The sequence below is a fragment of the Heterobasidion irregulare genome (assembly GCF_000320585.1).
Source record: "Heterobasidion irregulare TC 32-1 unplaced genomic scaffold scaffold_09, whole genome shotgun sequence".
In the NCBI taxonomy this organism is placed as follows: domain Eukaryota; kingdom Fungi; phylum Basidiomycota; class Agaricomycetes; order Russulales; family Bondarzewiaceae; genus Heterobasidion; species Heterobasidion irregulare.
Genome location: NW_009258205.1, coordinates 1,021,883 through 1,035,387, shown reverse-complemented (window position 1 = coordinate 1,035,387; position 13,505 = coordinate 1,021,883). Strand labels below are relative to the sequence as shown.

General features: G+C 53.8%; 7 protein-coding genes across 7 annotated transcripts; 6 read left to right on the top strand and 1 right to left on the bottom strand.

The window, feature by feature from the left end:
• Positions 1-339: 339 nt before the first annotated feature.
• On the top strand, positions 340-1,215 carry HETIRDRAFT_326012 (uncharacterized protein; the record flags this gene model as incomplete). The annotated part of the gene is made up of 3 exons (XM_009551794.1): positions 340-480; positions 541-938; positions 1,035-1,215. The coding sequence occupies 3 exons, from the start codon at positions 340-342 to the stop codon at positions 1,213-1,215; spliced, it is 720 nt and encodes a 239-aa protein (XP_009550089.1).
• A 543-nt stretch (positions 1,216-1,758) lies between these two features.
• Positions 1,759-4,252, top strand: HETIRDRAFT_411257 (uncharacterized protein). The gene is made up of 11 exons (XM_009551793.1): positions 1,759-1,901; positions 1,991-2,049; positions 2,193-2,317; positions 2,392-2,512; positions 2,580-2,845; positions 2,906-3,142; positions 3,249-3,392; positions 3,497-3,549; positions 3,609-3,679; positions 3,809-3,934; positions 4,088-4,252. Exons 1-11 carry the CDS (start codon positions 1,810-1,812, stop codon positions 4,135-4,137), a joined length of 1,344 nt encoding a protein of 447 aa, XP_009550088.1. The 5' UTR covers positions 1,759-1,809; the 3' UTR covers positions 4,138-4,252.
• Positions 4,253-5,257: 1,005 nt separating this feature from the next.
• On the top strand, positions 5,258-8,367 carry HETIRDRAFT_460365 (uncharacterized protein; the record flags this gene model as incomplete). The annotated part of the gene is made up of 4 exons (XM_009551792.1): positions 5,258-5,652; positions 5,742-6,734; positions 6,786-8,204; positions 8,277-8,367. The coding sequence occupies 2 exons, from the start codon at positions 5,258-5,260 to the stop codon at positions 6,706-6,708; spliced, it is 1,362 nt and encodes a 453-aa protein (XP_009550087.1). The 3' UTR covers positions 6,709-6,734; positions 6,786-8,204; positions 8,277-8,367.
• Positions 8,342-9,151, top strand: HETIRDRAFT_441507 (uncharacterized protein). Its single transcript, XM_009551791.1, has one exon. It carries the CDS (start codon positions 8,438-8,440, stop codon positions 8,738-8,740), a length of 303 nt encoding a protein of 100 aa, XP_009550086.1. The 5' UTR covers positions 8,342-8,437; the 3' UTR covers positions 8,741-9,151.
• A 402-nt stretch (positions 9,152-9,553) lies between these two features.
• Positions 9,554-10,571, top strand: HETIRDRAFT_411254 (uncharacterized protein). Its single transcript, XM_009551790.1, has 2 exons — positions 9,554-10,452; positions 10,547-10,571. The coding sequence occupies exon 1, from the start codon at positions 9,840-9,842 to the stop codon at positions 10,338-10,340; it is 501 nt and encodes a 166-aa protein (XP_009550085.1). The 5' UTR covers positions 9,554-9,839; the 3' UTR covers positions 10,341-10,452; positions 10,547-10,571.
• On the top strand, positions 9,908-13,011 carry HETIRDRAFT_148759 (glycoside hydrolase family 16 protein). Its single transcript, XM_009551788.1, has 12 exons — positions 9,908-10,271; positions 10,357-10,452; positions 10,547-10,722; positions 10,798-10,814; positions 10,873-11,133; positions 11,187-11,370; positions 11,430-11,560; positions 11,620-12,038; positions 12,110-12,147; positions 12,199-12,470; positions 12,525-12,600; positions 12,667-13,011. Exons 3-8 carry the CDS (start codon positions 10,592-10,594, stop codon positions 11,661-11,663), a joined length of 768 nt encoding a protein of 255 aa, XP_009550083.1. The 5' UTR covers positions 9,908-10,271; positions 10,357-10,452; positions 10,547-10,591; the 3' UTR covers positions 11,664-12,038; positions 12,110-12,147; positions 12,199-12,470; positions 12,525-12,600; positions 12,667-13,011.
• On the bottom strand, positions 12,175-13,011 carry HETIRDRAFT_479259 (uncharacterized protein). The gene is made up of 2 exons (XM_009551789.1): positions 12,667-13,011; positions 12,175-12,600 (listed from the first exon to the last, which is right to left on the bottom strand). The coding sequence occupies exons 1-2, from the start codon at positions 12,996-12,998 to the stop codon at positions 12,276-12,278; spliced, it is 657 nt and encodes a 218-aa protein (XP_009550084.1). The 5' UTR covers positions 12,999-13,011; the 3' UTR covers positions 12,175-12,275.
• Positions 13,012-13,505: the final 494 nt, after the last annotated feature.

The following is a 13,505-nucleotide window of genomic DNA, read 5'->3' as shown; positions in this document are numbered from 1 at the left end:
TGTTACGACCCTCAAATTAGCTTCACGCAATGCTTCAGCGTCATAAGTGTTTGGCGGCAGAGTTCTCTATGAAAACGCTCCAGGTCCTCTCGATAAGACTTATTTCCGATTTCACCGGGTACGATCATGATACTTATGTCTTTGCCCTCTGGCAACATCTACACTTGTCAACCTGGAACTTTGGGACTCACGTGCCGCTGGAGCGTCTGGTGTTGTTTGTTTGGCAACTGAGACGCGTACCCGCGTATCGCACACGACTGACATTGTTCTCCATCTCCCATCCTGTGAAACCTTTCCCGCCGCTGTGCATTTTACTCTATCTGGTTTATAGAGATCTTGATGCATACGTCTTTCGTCTCTCTCCTTCTCTTTGCAGCGCCGGTCGCCGTCAGCGCATGTGAAGGCGAATGCATCGTCCAGATCACGAATGCGTTCCTCGGTAACTATACCGAGCACATCCAGACCGTCTTTGAGAGCATTGTGAACATACTACGCTTCTGTATCACCCACAACTGCTGATCCCTTCCTCCCCCTCTTCAGTCGCAACAAATATCACAGAAGCTACTCCCACAGCATCCAAGCACCGCCCAGACCCTGTCTTACCTCAGACCCATTCTCGACACCTACAAGAGCAGGTCGTACACAGCCATGGAGACCGCCATATTCCCTTCGTACTTCCATGGCAAGTGTCAGCGCAACGGCGTCGACCCGCCTGGATGCCCGAACCCCGACTGCCCCGTCGTCTGCGGCACGCCCGGCTCGCTCGTGCACTTCTATCCGAAGCTGCGGTACATCGCATACAACCAGACGCGCGCGCTTTTGGCGGACCTGGCGGCGCCCGGATCCCAGAGCTACGAAAAGGTCGAAAGCGCGGTGATGAAGGCGGCGACGATGCGCCGGATGGTACGGTGGTATCGATTCGGGCATCCTGTTGCGCCGTGGACGGCGGGCGCGAGGGTAGACACACAGACGAAGGCTAGCGCTGAGAAGGGCGTCGATGCGGAGGCAGGGGAGGATGCGGAGATCATGCTGAGGAACTTGCCATATGTGCGAAAGCGGGAGGAGAACGTGAAAGAGGGGTTCAAGAATATCATGGCCCAGGTGGCTCTGCTGTTAGAGAAGTCCTGCGGTGGGCGGGCGACGGACGACGAGGGGGCGCTGTCACAGTGTAGCTGGGAGGCGGCAATGAAGGAGTTCATCTTGACCTTTCCGTGACGATGGAGGTGTCTCAAACCATCCCCAACGATTGAATCGGTATACTGTACACACTAACCATTATTCGCTGTACATTGGACATTTGTAGCCCTATCGTTTATCTGCCTACCTTCGTCGTCGCGCGTCAATAGGATTACTCCAAGTACTGTATCCATTTCAATCTGGTGACGGGAACGGCTTTGCTGACGAGAATTCGCGCCGTCGTCGATGTCCGACACGCCCCCGACGCGATCGTGCTTTTCACACGTGATACGAGGAGCACATGCCAAAGTGCCAGGCTATGATTGGTTCGAGTCGACCCTCGTCGACCTCGTCGCCCGAAAATGAACAGAGACTCTGAAACCTGGACGGCCTTCGTGCGAAGCATGCGGCAAAGCGAGAGAGAAAGAGAAGCCGGGGCAAGCAGAGATTGGAGGAAAGAAAGGCCGCTGTCCGAGTGTGCGCCGTCACTGCCCCCGTCGTGTCCAAATCGCGACAAACAGAAGGGCCGGAGCCCACCCGAAGACAGTCTGCAACAGACATCGTCATCAAACACTCTCCTCCGACCTTCTCCACTCCACTCCCTCTCTTTATCCTCCATCGCCTTTGGCTGCAATGCTGTCAAAACGCGTAATCGCACTCGCCCGGGGGCGTGCTGTGCTCTCGAGGAGTGCAACCGTGAGCCCTATCGCGCTGTCGCGAGGCTGGTGCGTCCTGCCAGCGTGCTCGCATCATCACGATGCACTGACTGCGTGCTCGTCCACAATGCTCGTGCTGCAATTTTATTTTTACGCAGGGATATCGCTGCTCCACACACGAGACGCTCAAAATTCCACACCACGAATCTTTTGCAGGGTACGTCACTCAGTGCAATGAAATTATCCACGGCGTGGTTGATGCTTTCTTCTCTCGCCTATTCCTGTCTGCTCGCAACCAACGATGCACACCCACGCCTTGCCCGCACCGCGCGCTTGAATGAATTTACCGACTGTCTCTAGCCGAGACTGTGAAAGTGCCCCAGATGGCCGAGTCCATCTCAGAGGGCACGCTCAAGTCGTGGCTAAAGAAAGTTGGCGAATCCGTTGAGGCGGATGAGGAGGTTGCAACCATTGAGACAGACAAGGTGTGCAGACCGAGTTTGCTCGAAATTCTGAGTCTGTGTGAACCAACAGAACCCGTTTCTCCCCGGTACGCTAGATCGACGTCTCCGTGAACGCTCCCGCGGCCGGCAAGATCACGGAGTTTCTCGCGAACGAAGAGGACACGGTTAGCGTCGGTCAGGATCTCTTCCGTTTTGAGCCTGGCGCCGCTGGCGATGGTACGTTCGTGCTCTCTAATCTTGGCCTTTCTTTCATCTGTCAATGATGTTTTTTTACCTTTGCCAGCGCCGATAGACCCCACACCCTCTCCTTCATCGTCCGAGTCCCCCAAAGACCTCCCAAAGGAGACGAAAGACGCCGCAGAGCCTGCTGACCAGCAACTGAACAAGCAGACGCCACCTCCCCCGCCCCCGTCCGGTGGCGTGCAAGGCGGTGTGCCGACAGAGGGACAGAAGAAGGATAGCAAGAAGGAGCTGAAGGAGACCTCAAAACCTTCGAAAGAGCAGAAAGCTTCCCCTCCGCAAGTTGCAGGCAGCCGCAATGAGACCCGAGTACGTCTTGTGTGCCTTTGGCTCTGCCTTTGTTAATCTGGAGTCTTTGCGCCATACCAGGTCAAGATGAGCCGCATGCGGCTGCGCATCGCGGAGCGCCTGAAAGAGTCGCAGAACGCCGCCGCGTCGCTCACAACGTTTAACGAGATCGACATGTCATCGCTGATGGAGATGCGGAAGAAGTACAAAGACGAAGTCCTCGACGCACACGGCGTCAAGCTAGGATTCATGAGTGCATTTGCGCATGCATCGTGTCTTGCACTCAAGGAAATTCCTGCCGCGAACGCGTCGATCGAGGTGCGTGTGCTTATCGCCTTGTCTAGGCGTGGTCTCCTGATGGTTTTGTCGTGTTAATCGCGAATTGTTCGGCTATCGACTTTGTGTGTGATCGGCGCGGCTGCAGGGAGATGAGATCGTGTATCGTGACTATGTTGACCTAAGTGTTGCCGTCGCTACACCGAAGGGCCTGGTCACCCCTGTCCTGAGGAATGCGGAGGGGATGTCGTTCGTCGACATTGAGCGGGAGATCGCTTCCCTAGGCAAGAAGGTATGTCTTCCAGACGTTTTGTGTGTGTGCGATCAAGCGATCGGCTGATTGACTGTGATGTACGCTGCGCATTTTTCGTGAAATCGTGAATGTGATGCGAATAGGCGAGGGATGGCAAGCTCACGCTAGAGGATATGGCTGGAGGGTCATTCACCATGTGCGTATCTGTTTCCTGTGCATTGATCTGTAGGATACTCACCTGGGACCGACTCTCAGTTCCAATGGCGGTGTATTCGGGTCTCTATACGGGACTCCCATCATCAACTTGCCGCAAGCTGCTGTCCTCGGTACGTACAACACCCCTGGTCGTTTGATTCTGTCAACAATGCGAACCCCCTATTTTCTTCCACCTGTGCACAACTGCCGTCTCCCGCGCACCCGCTTACGGTAATCGTTGCGGTTCCTCGTCCCCATAGGCATGCACGCGATCAAGGAGCGTCCCGTCGTGGTGAACGGCCAGATCGTCGTGCGGCCCATCATGGTTGTCGCGCTTACGTATGATCATCGGCTGTTGGATGGTCGAGAAGCTGTCACTTTCCTCGGTACGTGTTTGGTTTATTGTTCGTTCCTAGGCCAATATTGATCGGGCTTATCGTCCTGCCCGCAACGCCCCCTTTCCCCGCATTCCTTGGCCACGTACTCTTGGCCGAATTGTGATTTGCGGCTTGGGCATGATTGGCGTTTGACGTGCGCAGTGAAAGTGAAGGAGTACATCGAGGATCCGCGCAAGATGCTCCTCGCGTGAGCCTAGAGCCGACGGAGAATGGGACTTTGCCATTGTGCTTGACGTGCTCGTATGCTTCTGCTTCTCATCGTTTACAGTACAAGGCCTTCGTGAACAACATGCTACGTTTCTCCATATTTCACGTCGAACGGCGCTGAGCTGTAAAATGGGCATGTGCCAGTGCACTTGGTCCTTGTGGTAAGCCATGAGGAGATCGGAAGTTTGATAGAGGCAGTGGGGAAATTTGGCCTCGGACCAACTAGGGGTCTAGGGGAGCCTGGTTGTGCCCCTGTGCATGATATTAGCATGTGCGTCATAACACATCTATTCCTGCTGGTTTGCGCCCGGAAGCTGTGAGTTCTGGGTGTATCTGGACAAGAGCGGAAGCGGAATTCCCCTCAGAAGTCTGATTCATGCTGCTGGTGTAGTCTGCTGCAAGTAGTCGCTGGCGCTTCTTTTCGGAAGAACCAGGCCCAGGCATGCATCGCATGTGAAGGACGCACAGACCACTTCACAAGAACAATACAGTGAACGTAGCCGAGCGCTAGCAGCGTGCACTATTATCCTAGAATGAGGGTATTGATGTGCTCAGACCGTTGGTCTGCGCACGACGTCGCGGACGACAGGTGTGCGCATTGTCTCAAAGGTCGGCGCGGAGTACGTCGGCATTGTCATAGTGTTGTGTGGGAGTGTTCTCGTCACTTCGAACCGGGAAGCCGCAGATAAGGGGCGGTTTGTACGAGTGTGGAGACGGGCACGTCAAGGCTGGGTGCTGGCTGGGGCGCTTTGGATTGAGTTTTGGGCGGATCGTATCTTCGAGGCCTCGTGTAAGGTCATTTGGTCCGGCTTCCCAGCGACGGTCTCCCCAAGCGGTAGGGCGCAATCGCGATCTTTCCTGTTTAGGCGGAGTACCAGGCTGCGAGGCGGAGTTCCAACGTCAGCCACCGAGCACTGCCGCCCGGTCATACAAAATCAGTCGCCCCACGTTGCCCGTTTCCCCCTCATCCATTTTACTGTCCAAGTCGCTCCCCTGCTGCTACTCCTTCGCCCCCCTCCCGCTCGTCGCTTGCCATCGTGTCGCCCCCTCAACAACCATAATTTTTGCTCCCCCGCCCTCCCACTGTCTCCCTCCTAATTCGCCATGATCATGGTGCAGAAACCCATACACCTCCTCTCGTCTCCAACATCCCACCGCAGACACCCGTCCGCCCCCCCTGCCGTCGTTGTTCAGTCGACCCGCACACCCGGCCTTCTCTCCCTTTCCAAGCCCCCGCAGCCCGTCCTCCCACGCCCCCATCATCGACAGCAGCAACAGCGCATCCAGCGCCCTGCACCAAAGGTCGAGCTTGCCAACTCGACCACCCGTTCCCCCGCGCCCATCCATGCCCAGACGCAGCCCATCGAGGGCCCCAAGAAGGCTCTCCCCCGAAAGGAGAGTACTACGTTCAAAGCGGACGGCTCTCACCTTTCCCCCTCCGCAGCTGAACGCCGCGGCCGCCAGAACATCAAACCTGTGAAAGAGAAGACATCTCAGAGGTGCAGCAACATTTTTTTTGGCTGTCTATTGACGCACTAGCGGGCATTGTCTAACTTAGCGACTTTGTATGCGTTTTTACGCTTCTTAGGAGCGCTTCTCACTCTTCTATTCGCACACATGTGCGCCGGCATCCCCACCATCAAGGGTCTCCTCCCCTCCCCTCTCAAATGCACCCGCAGTCCGAGGTACTCTCTTCCAAGTCCAATGCTAACACCCGCTCGTCGTCGGCTCTTTCCCGCTCTCGCAACCCCAACATCAACTCCTTCGACCCCTTCGTTGTCAGCTCAGATAGCGACTCCGAAGCGTCTCGTACCGCAGGCTCGGACTCGGCGCCGAAACCCCAGCTGGTCCGAGCGCCGAAGTTGACCCCCAGGCCTTCGGGTAAACTCGCTCGCCGCCGTCTGCCGCATTCGGAAGTTCCCGGAACCCCGACTCCGCCCTCGTCCAGAGCCCTGCCGGTTCCGCGTGGCAAGAATCAATCACGCACCCACACCACCGGCGCCATGAATTTGTCTCGTTCGGATCCCGTCCTGTCGTCGATGCCCGCCCGCCCTATCCTCAAACGGAGTGCTGCTTCCAACGTGGCATGGGATGCTTTCCCGGTCTGTGATGACCTTACAGATGCAGAGGATGATGCACCTTCTACACCTGTCCGCGAGAAGGGCCACATGGCCACTACATGGCAGCAGAGCCTTGTCTTCGACGACGCTCCCCGCACGGCCCCCTTGACATCAACTCTTGCGGGTTACCCCTTCTCTCAGCGAAGCCCCTCGACGCCTACGCCCGATCGCAAGAGACTGCACCAACGCTCTCCTAGCGAAGGCGTTTTCAACATGTCCATGGACGATGACAGCTCTTCGGACGCGGCGGAAGAGCTCAAGGCGTTGGTCGGATTATTGCCGAACAAGCGCATCTCCTCTGCGAGCTCGACTCCCAATGGCTCGGGCAAGTCGACAAAGAAGGACGAACGCCATGGTTTCTTTGCGAGCTCGAACTTCCAGAACTCCCCGAGCCCTGACGATTTACCTCCCCCTGCGTTTGGTCTGAAGTTCTAAACTTATTGCCTCGTTTATGTGCAGAGGTGAGTTTCCGATATATCACACGCATTCAAAGTATTGACCTGCGCCCGCAGATCTCATTTGGGTCCCATGAACTGCTTTTAGATGATTTTCGCAAAATGACTGCCTGTGGCCTCGACGATTAATGCCTTTTCATAGTACATATCGGCCTGGGCGCAACTGCGCCGTGGCTTTGGACGTTTTTCGATATCATTATTTCGTCGATTTTGGCCATCGTCGTCGCTGCCTCATTCCCGCAGTCTACAACTCTCCTCGTGGTTCATCTGGGCCCCTTCGACTTCTCTTCACCTTCCTCTGGTCATACCCCCGTCATGGTTCACGCTCAGGACACCCTCGCCCTCATTGGGGTCGGCACCGATATTCATACCACGGTCGTCGATTGGAACACTCGCATCCATCTCGCATTACCCTCTACCCTTCACTACGCTTTCCCCACCATCTTCAAGGTTGCGACTTCCCCCCATGTTTTTGTCTCTGGTCGTCTCTCTCGACCCTTTTCTCTATCTCTCTCTTTCGCCTCCCACTGTTTCATTATATCGACACACTCGCATGCTCTCGCATCACTTGCCCCCGGGCGCCATCACATGACTATCTAGACCGGCGCCCGCGAGGATTGTAACAAAAGAGCGGCACCGGACGCAACGACTAGCTATCACAACGCAGAAATCATTGAATCTTCAATGTGGTCTCGTCGCTGTCGCATCGATATATATTACCTCGCCTCCATCTCCGTCCGGTTGTCCACCTCTTCCCCCTCAACTGCTTATTTATACATCTATCGGGGATGGCATTACTGCCTTCGTTGCCCTGCGCAGAGGCTAGTGTGTACCCCGTCCCACCTGTCCAGCGCGACTATCTCGTATTGCACATCGTTTGGCCTGGCCTCGCCCTGTGTTCTTGGATCTTTTGGAACTAGTATCACGCTCAACTCCCTTGCCTCAACGAACTCTCCCACTCCAGTAATCTATTCCTCGTCTCGCGCGCTATCCTATTCGTCTTCTCAGGCGTGTCGAGATTACTTATTTTCTACTTCTTCTATCATTTTTAACGTCCTGTTATGGATGTTCCCAGTGTATCAAGTATCGCTAAGATATCCATTCCACTTCTCCGTTTTATTTTTCCCTTTCCACCCTTCATAGCTGGTCGCAATGTCGCACACATCCACACGTATTGCATTTGCATACGCACGCCTCACGTCATCGCCTCCTACTTCTGTGTTTTTCTTCCTTCTTCTGGCTTTACCTCGGGTATTCAGTTTGTTGGCAAGCTATTTGACTCTTATTCACGTGTGTATTAGCGTTCTCGTTACTTTTCTTACGAGCGATGAGAGCCGGACGCCATTTTTTCCCCATCCGTCTCATGTCGCGCTCTCGTATATTATATTTTCTTGTTCTAGGCGCGCCATCTTTTTGGCGATATTTTCTCTTCAGTGTTCCTTTCTTTTTGGCAGGGTGTAAGTCTGTGGTGGTGCTGTGAGTATTCTCTTTGTCGCTCAACAAAACTGATCTTGATCGCTAACGCCGAATGGCGCCTTGAACTGACAGTGTTCAATTGTGTTTATCCTATCGCGCACACGCATACCCCACACCTCATCCCAGCCCCGACATATAAACAGCACAACTCCCCTAGTCTAGCACGAGTGCTCCGAAATCTTTTCCAACATCTGCCATTGTCCCCTGGAGGGCACGTCGCGCACTGTACATACATGCATACCGCCGGCGTTGCTCCCTTATCCACCATATCTTCTAGTTCTTTTTGTACACATTTCGACAACTCCACGCCTGCACCGCTCGATCGCGCACAGTGCACAAACGCTCTTTTTTTCCGCTCCGGTTTCTCGGTCCCTCACTTTTTGTTTCCATCCAAGTGTTTTAGAAGCTCGTTCGGCCTCGCAATGGTTCAAACCCTTACTCCTCCTCGATCGCCTTCCCTCAATTCTGCAATCTCTGCATCCACCCAAAAATGCGTTGCGCGCGACTCCTCCATTGGGACGACATCGCGGCCTTAATCCTATCCCATCTTGTTCATCTCTACGGTAATCCTCTATTCCGGCCACAGCCCGCCTGATCCTATCCTATCGATCCTATACTTTTTGCTTCTTGCTGAGTGAGAGGTAGAGTTCGGAGCGGTGAGGGGACGCTGGGAGGGGGAGTATGTGTTGTCGATGACGTCTGTTCTGTAGGAGGGGGGGAGCTTGAACGTTGCGGTTACAGTTGAGAGAGTTCAGAAGACGTTCAATTCCCGTGTATTTCGATTCGCATCTGACCGTGTTGATTTCGTGTTCGAATTGTTTGGGGCTTTCGAAAAGGTTGGCATGATACGTATATACATACATGTGTTAGGCGTGGAACAATTAAATTTTGATGTATGTTTTTCCGAGTTTCTGTCTGTCTTGTTAACCACATCTCTGTCCGAGTTCACACTTGTTGGATTAGCATAAGCGAGAAGATGATGTTGCAAGGTGGCAGTTGCACTTATTTGGCCCTGGTCGATCATCGGATCTATCGCTATCAATCCAGGAGGATCCAGGGCGGCATCACCATCCTTTGCACGGCGGCCCTACGTTCACCCAAGGATTGCAGGTGAAGTGGTCTAGATCATTCATTCACCGTTGACCGACTGTTGACCGCTGGACCACTGATTGCGGAGATGCACAGAGATCTACAGAGATTCATTCGAGTATCTGTGGAGGTGTGCTATTAATGGGGCTTGGGGCTGATCTACAGAAGAACCCAGCAGTCGTAAATGCAGGCCTATGATCACCTACGTACAGCTGTATGTGGAATTGCGGGCAAGCGCCTGCGAGCGCTTGAAGTTCAATGAGCTACTGATGCACTGATGGAGCGGGAGAAGCCTCTGAACCGCGAATTTCCTCGCTCGTATCTCACGCTGCAGCGCCTTTGTCATGGTTCCGTTGAAGACAGTTTCGTTATCTAGCCCTAACGGTGGCCCCGAGCTTTGCATGCTTTCGACGACGACGAGCTAGCTGCATTGACGTCGTTACTGACTGCGCCTGGAGCCTCTCTCGATCTACCTCCTCACGACTTGACCACGACTTTTTCGCTCCCAATTTATGACCAACACGACTCGCCAGGACTCACTGCATCATGCGCATCCCTATCCACATTCTGCCGCTTCTCGCTTTCTGTCAAGTTCTCATTTTGTCTGTCGATGCGAGACAGCGGTCGGGCCACGGCGGAATCCTCAGACGCGCGGCGGGCCACCTGCATGACGTCGCCGCTGTGCGCCGCGCGAGCTCATTCGCACGCGACTTCCGCATCGTGCTCTCGGAGCTGGGTAGGGTGGCGTCCGTGTCGTCCAAGCCTAATCCCAGTCCTATCCGGCTAGTTAGCCTCCGTCCTCGCGCCGGCGGTGCTTTGGGACAGGCGATCTGCGAGCTTAGGAGCCCTGGGCTTGCAACTGGAGGCAACGGGACGGCGACGACCCCCGCTGGTGGCAGCGGCACCTCTACCGCCAGTGCGACTGCTTCGGCTGCTTTGCCCTCATCGTCTTCGAGGTGGTCTCTGGCTCAGTCTTATGTGAGTGTAACGAGGACCCAGAAGCAAATTGCATCGCGTGCGAGTGCGCACGTGTTGAGTCCGCTCTGATTTCAGTTTTGTTCAGTCGGGCAGTAGCTTTTTCGATGGGTGGGGTTTCTTCTCAGGCGATGACTCTGGATCCACGCACGGCATCGTTCAATATGTTACTGAAGCAGCTGCAGTAAGTATTTCCAGAAGCTTGAAGCTTGTCGTCTCATTGGCCTCAAGGCTCGAGGAATACATGCGGATGCTGAACTGTTATCTATTTCCTCTAGTTATCGAACAACCTTTCGTCAATCAATAGCGCTGGAAACGCTATCATGCGAGTAGAAACGACTCCACAAGTGACAGGAAACCGCATGTCTATACGCATACAATCACAATTCTCTTTCAATAGTGGACTGGTTATATTGGACTCCGTCCATATGCCCACTGGATGTGGTACTTGGCCGTGAGTGTCTGTTGTCTCTCTGTTCAAATCGTAGGTTCCCTGCCTCACCAAGACTTCACCATTGCTTGTGCATAGAGCATTTTGGACAAATGGTAAGCTCACCAGATGATCTCTGCTTTGTTAAAGAAATCCAGATGTTACTTCGCCCAGGACCTACGTGGCCCGTCACCGGCGAAATCGACATCGTGGAAGGCGTGAACGATTACACGAACAATCAAGCGACGATCCACACTGATAATGGCTGTACCCTTCCGACGTCAAACAGCAGCGCCCTCGGCATCACAGGCAGTATAGTTGGCGGGACCAATTGCGCCGCGTTGGAGACGAACAACGAGGGCTGCGGGTTTCTTGCCTCGCAGAGTAACTCGTTCGGCGCTGCCTTCAACTCCAACGGGGGTGGAGTTCATGCTAGTGGGTAGTCTACAAACTCCCAACGTAGCCACACATTCCTGATGGTCGTGCAGTGCAGTGGGATGACGACGGCATCTCCGTATACTTCTTCCCGAGGAATGCAATACCGTCAGATATCTCAGGCGGAAATCCCGTGCCAGAGAATTGGGGATTGCCGATGGCCAAATGGCCCGCAAGTACGTGCAATCCATCACAGTTCTTCCAAGACCAAGCTGTCGTGTTCGACACCACGCTCTGGTATTCTTTTTTTATCCCTTTGGCCAAATGCAGGGGTTTGACTTCATAACTCTTTTCAGCGGTGATTTGGGCAATGCTGTGTGGGCTACGGCGGGTTCCCCGGGGCAGGCGCAAAGTTGCGCGCAACGCACTGGCGTGTCTACGTGTGAGGACTTCGTAAGGGCCAACGGGGCGGCATTGGAGCAAGCCTGTGAGTTCGTTGACGTGTGTATGGCCTGTTGCGTGGCACTGAGTGCATTGCCTATGTAGATTGGGAGGTCAAGAGCGTAGATATATACCAGGCAAAGGCTTGAGCGCAGCATAGTCTGCTCATCGTTCTACGCGGATTGTCGTGTGATAATCGTATGCGTACCCGAGTTCTGCACGACAATGACTTCCGTCTGTGCCAATTGTTTACACACTGAACACCGAGCCGTGGGCAAGGCATACGATCTAGACATCGCCTCATTATTTCATTCTAGATGAATGTTAACCGTGATCAGAAATCAACCTACACAGGATCTTGTTCACTACAGCACTTGCGTTCACTGTATTTACTATCCACGGACTCAAACACCCATATCCTGATACGTATTATATTCCCATGGACCGAGCCGAGCCGAGCCATAGTTAGAATCGTCCGTCTGTCGACTACTCACTTTCTTGGCCTTTCAGATACACTATACAAACTACAGGATGTGCACACGAGGCCCATGAATAAGATCAGCACGACACCGAGGGAGAAAAGAAACACACGCACATGCGAGCCTCGTGTTCTTCTGCGTGACTTGCAGATGGCTGAGAACGCGTTCAAGGATAACGAAGAGCAAGACGGGGAAAGAGACGCACTGAGTGGTAATTTACAGACTGAGCATATTCTTAAACGGCAGATACCAATAATACAGCTCCTTGTCAACTCTGACTGGTCATATCACCATCGCCTCCCCGTTTTCCTGCTTTCTCCGCGTCTCGACGTATACGAATGTGGTGAGAATCTCATCGACGATAGCTTCGCCTTGCGGATAGATCTCGAGAGATGCCTTGTGGCTCTTCCCAACGACGCCATATGAGCGTTGATGGAAACGGGCAACTGCAATCTTCCTTTCATCATTGAGCGTCAACTGCCAAGTTCGCTCAGCTCCCAGGATTCGTCGTCGGGTGAAGTCATGGCTCACGGAAGAGGTATTATTTCCCAACCTCCACTTATATGAACGGCCGTCCGAGGCAGTGAAGGTTCTATGCCTGCGTTTCCTGTGTAATCCAAAAGTCAAAGCTGAGTTGAGATGGAACTCATTGTTCAGATGATAACGTCGTTACCATCCAAGAGAACCCATTCGGGGGAGGTATGTCCCCGCCAAGACGGTGCGTTCGCCAAATTTGAACGAGGTCCCCGAGAACGTACGCCAGAGAATCTGCGCAACTCCCTCCTCCTCCAATCGCATAAGATGAATGTCCGTTTCTGATTCGGTGTCACTGCGAGCGGGGGTCATGGATTCATCGTGCGAACTACTGGAGTTGGACACAAAGCGCGTGATCGTGCTGGTCATGCCCACCGATTTGGGCGGTGTTTCCACCCGATAGATGGGCCTCCCATCTTGGTCCCGGTAGACACTATTCGTGGGCGATTCTCGAGTGAGTGTGAGTTGCATGGGAAAGGAAGAGAGGGACAGATCAGCAGTCAATATCCCTCGCAGCTCCTGTTATAGGATGACTCGAGTCCATCAGACCATCCGAAACATGGCGCAAGGAACATAGGATGCCCTGGGATCACGACATGCGTGACGGGGGCGAGCACGTTTATGATCGAGCGCCGTAATAACCTGTGCTCTTCGAAGCGTGCCACATTAATACCGCAGCACTTGCGAGCGAGCGATGAGGTCCCCAGCAGGCTGTGATATTGATCAAATAGTCTCTTCTGTTGCCATTGCTAGCTTGCGTGTCAATGATGTCACTGTCAGCTGTGCAGTGTTCATCAGCGGCATCAGTGAACTGATCGGAAGTCATATATGATATACAATATCACCACTCAACCGTGCTATGCTTGTCAGAAAGCTTGGCTCACCTGCAGAACATGACAATGAGATATTCGATCGCGCTCTCCTATCCTGGTGCCGGAGAGCTATGATGCGACATTAGGCATATCAGATCGAAATACA

Bases quoted from the DNA above. Each gene is read 5' to 3' on its own strand.
- HETIRDRAFT_411257 (XM_009551793.1), top strand. From the start codon at position 1,810: ATGCTGTCAAAACGCGTAATCGCACTCGCCCGGGGGCGTGCTGTGCTC. The intron at 1,902-1,990 runs GTGCGTCCTGCC...ATTTTTACGCAG, and splicing joins ATCGCGCTGTCGCGAGGCTG to GGATATCGCTGCTCCACACA. The intron at 3,550-3,608 runs GTGCGTATCTGT...ACCGACTCTCAG, and splicing joins GCTGGAGGGTCATTCACCAT to TTCCAATGGCGGTGTATTCG.
- HETIRDRAFT_441507 (XM_009551791.1), top strand. From the start codon at position 8,438: ATGCATACCGCCGGCGTTGCTCCCTTATCCACCATATCTTCTAGTTCT.
- HETIRDRAFT_411254 (XM_009551790.1), top strand. From the start codon at position 9,840: ATGCGCATCCCTATCCACATTCTGCCGCTTCTCGCTTTCTGTCAAGTT.
- HETIRDRAFT_148759 (XM_009551788.1), top strand. From the start codon at position 10,592: ATGCGAGTAGAAACGACTCCACAAGTGACAGGAAACCGCATGTCTATA. The intron at 11,134-11,186 runs GTGGGTAGTCTA...ATGGTCGTGCAG, and splicing joins CGGGGGTGGAGTTCATGCTA to TGCAGTGGGATGACGACGGC. The intron at 11,561-11,619 runs GTGAGTTCGTTG...TTGCCTATGTAG, and splicing joins GGCGGCATTGGAGCAAGCCT to ATTGGGAGGTCAAGAGCGTA.
- HETIRDRAFT_479259 (XM_009551789.1), bottom strand. From the start codon at position 12,998: ATGCAACTCACACTCACTCGAGAATCGCCCACGAATAGTGTCTACCGG. The intron at 12,601-12,666 runs GTAACGACGTTA...TGGATTACACAG, and splicing joins CGAATGGGTTCTCTTGGATG to GAAACGCAGGCATAGAACCT.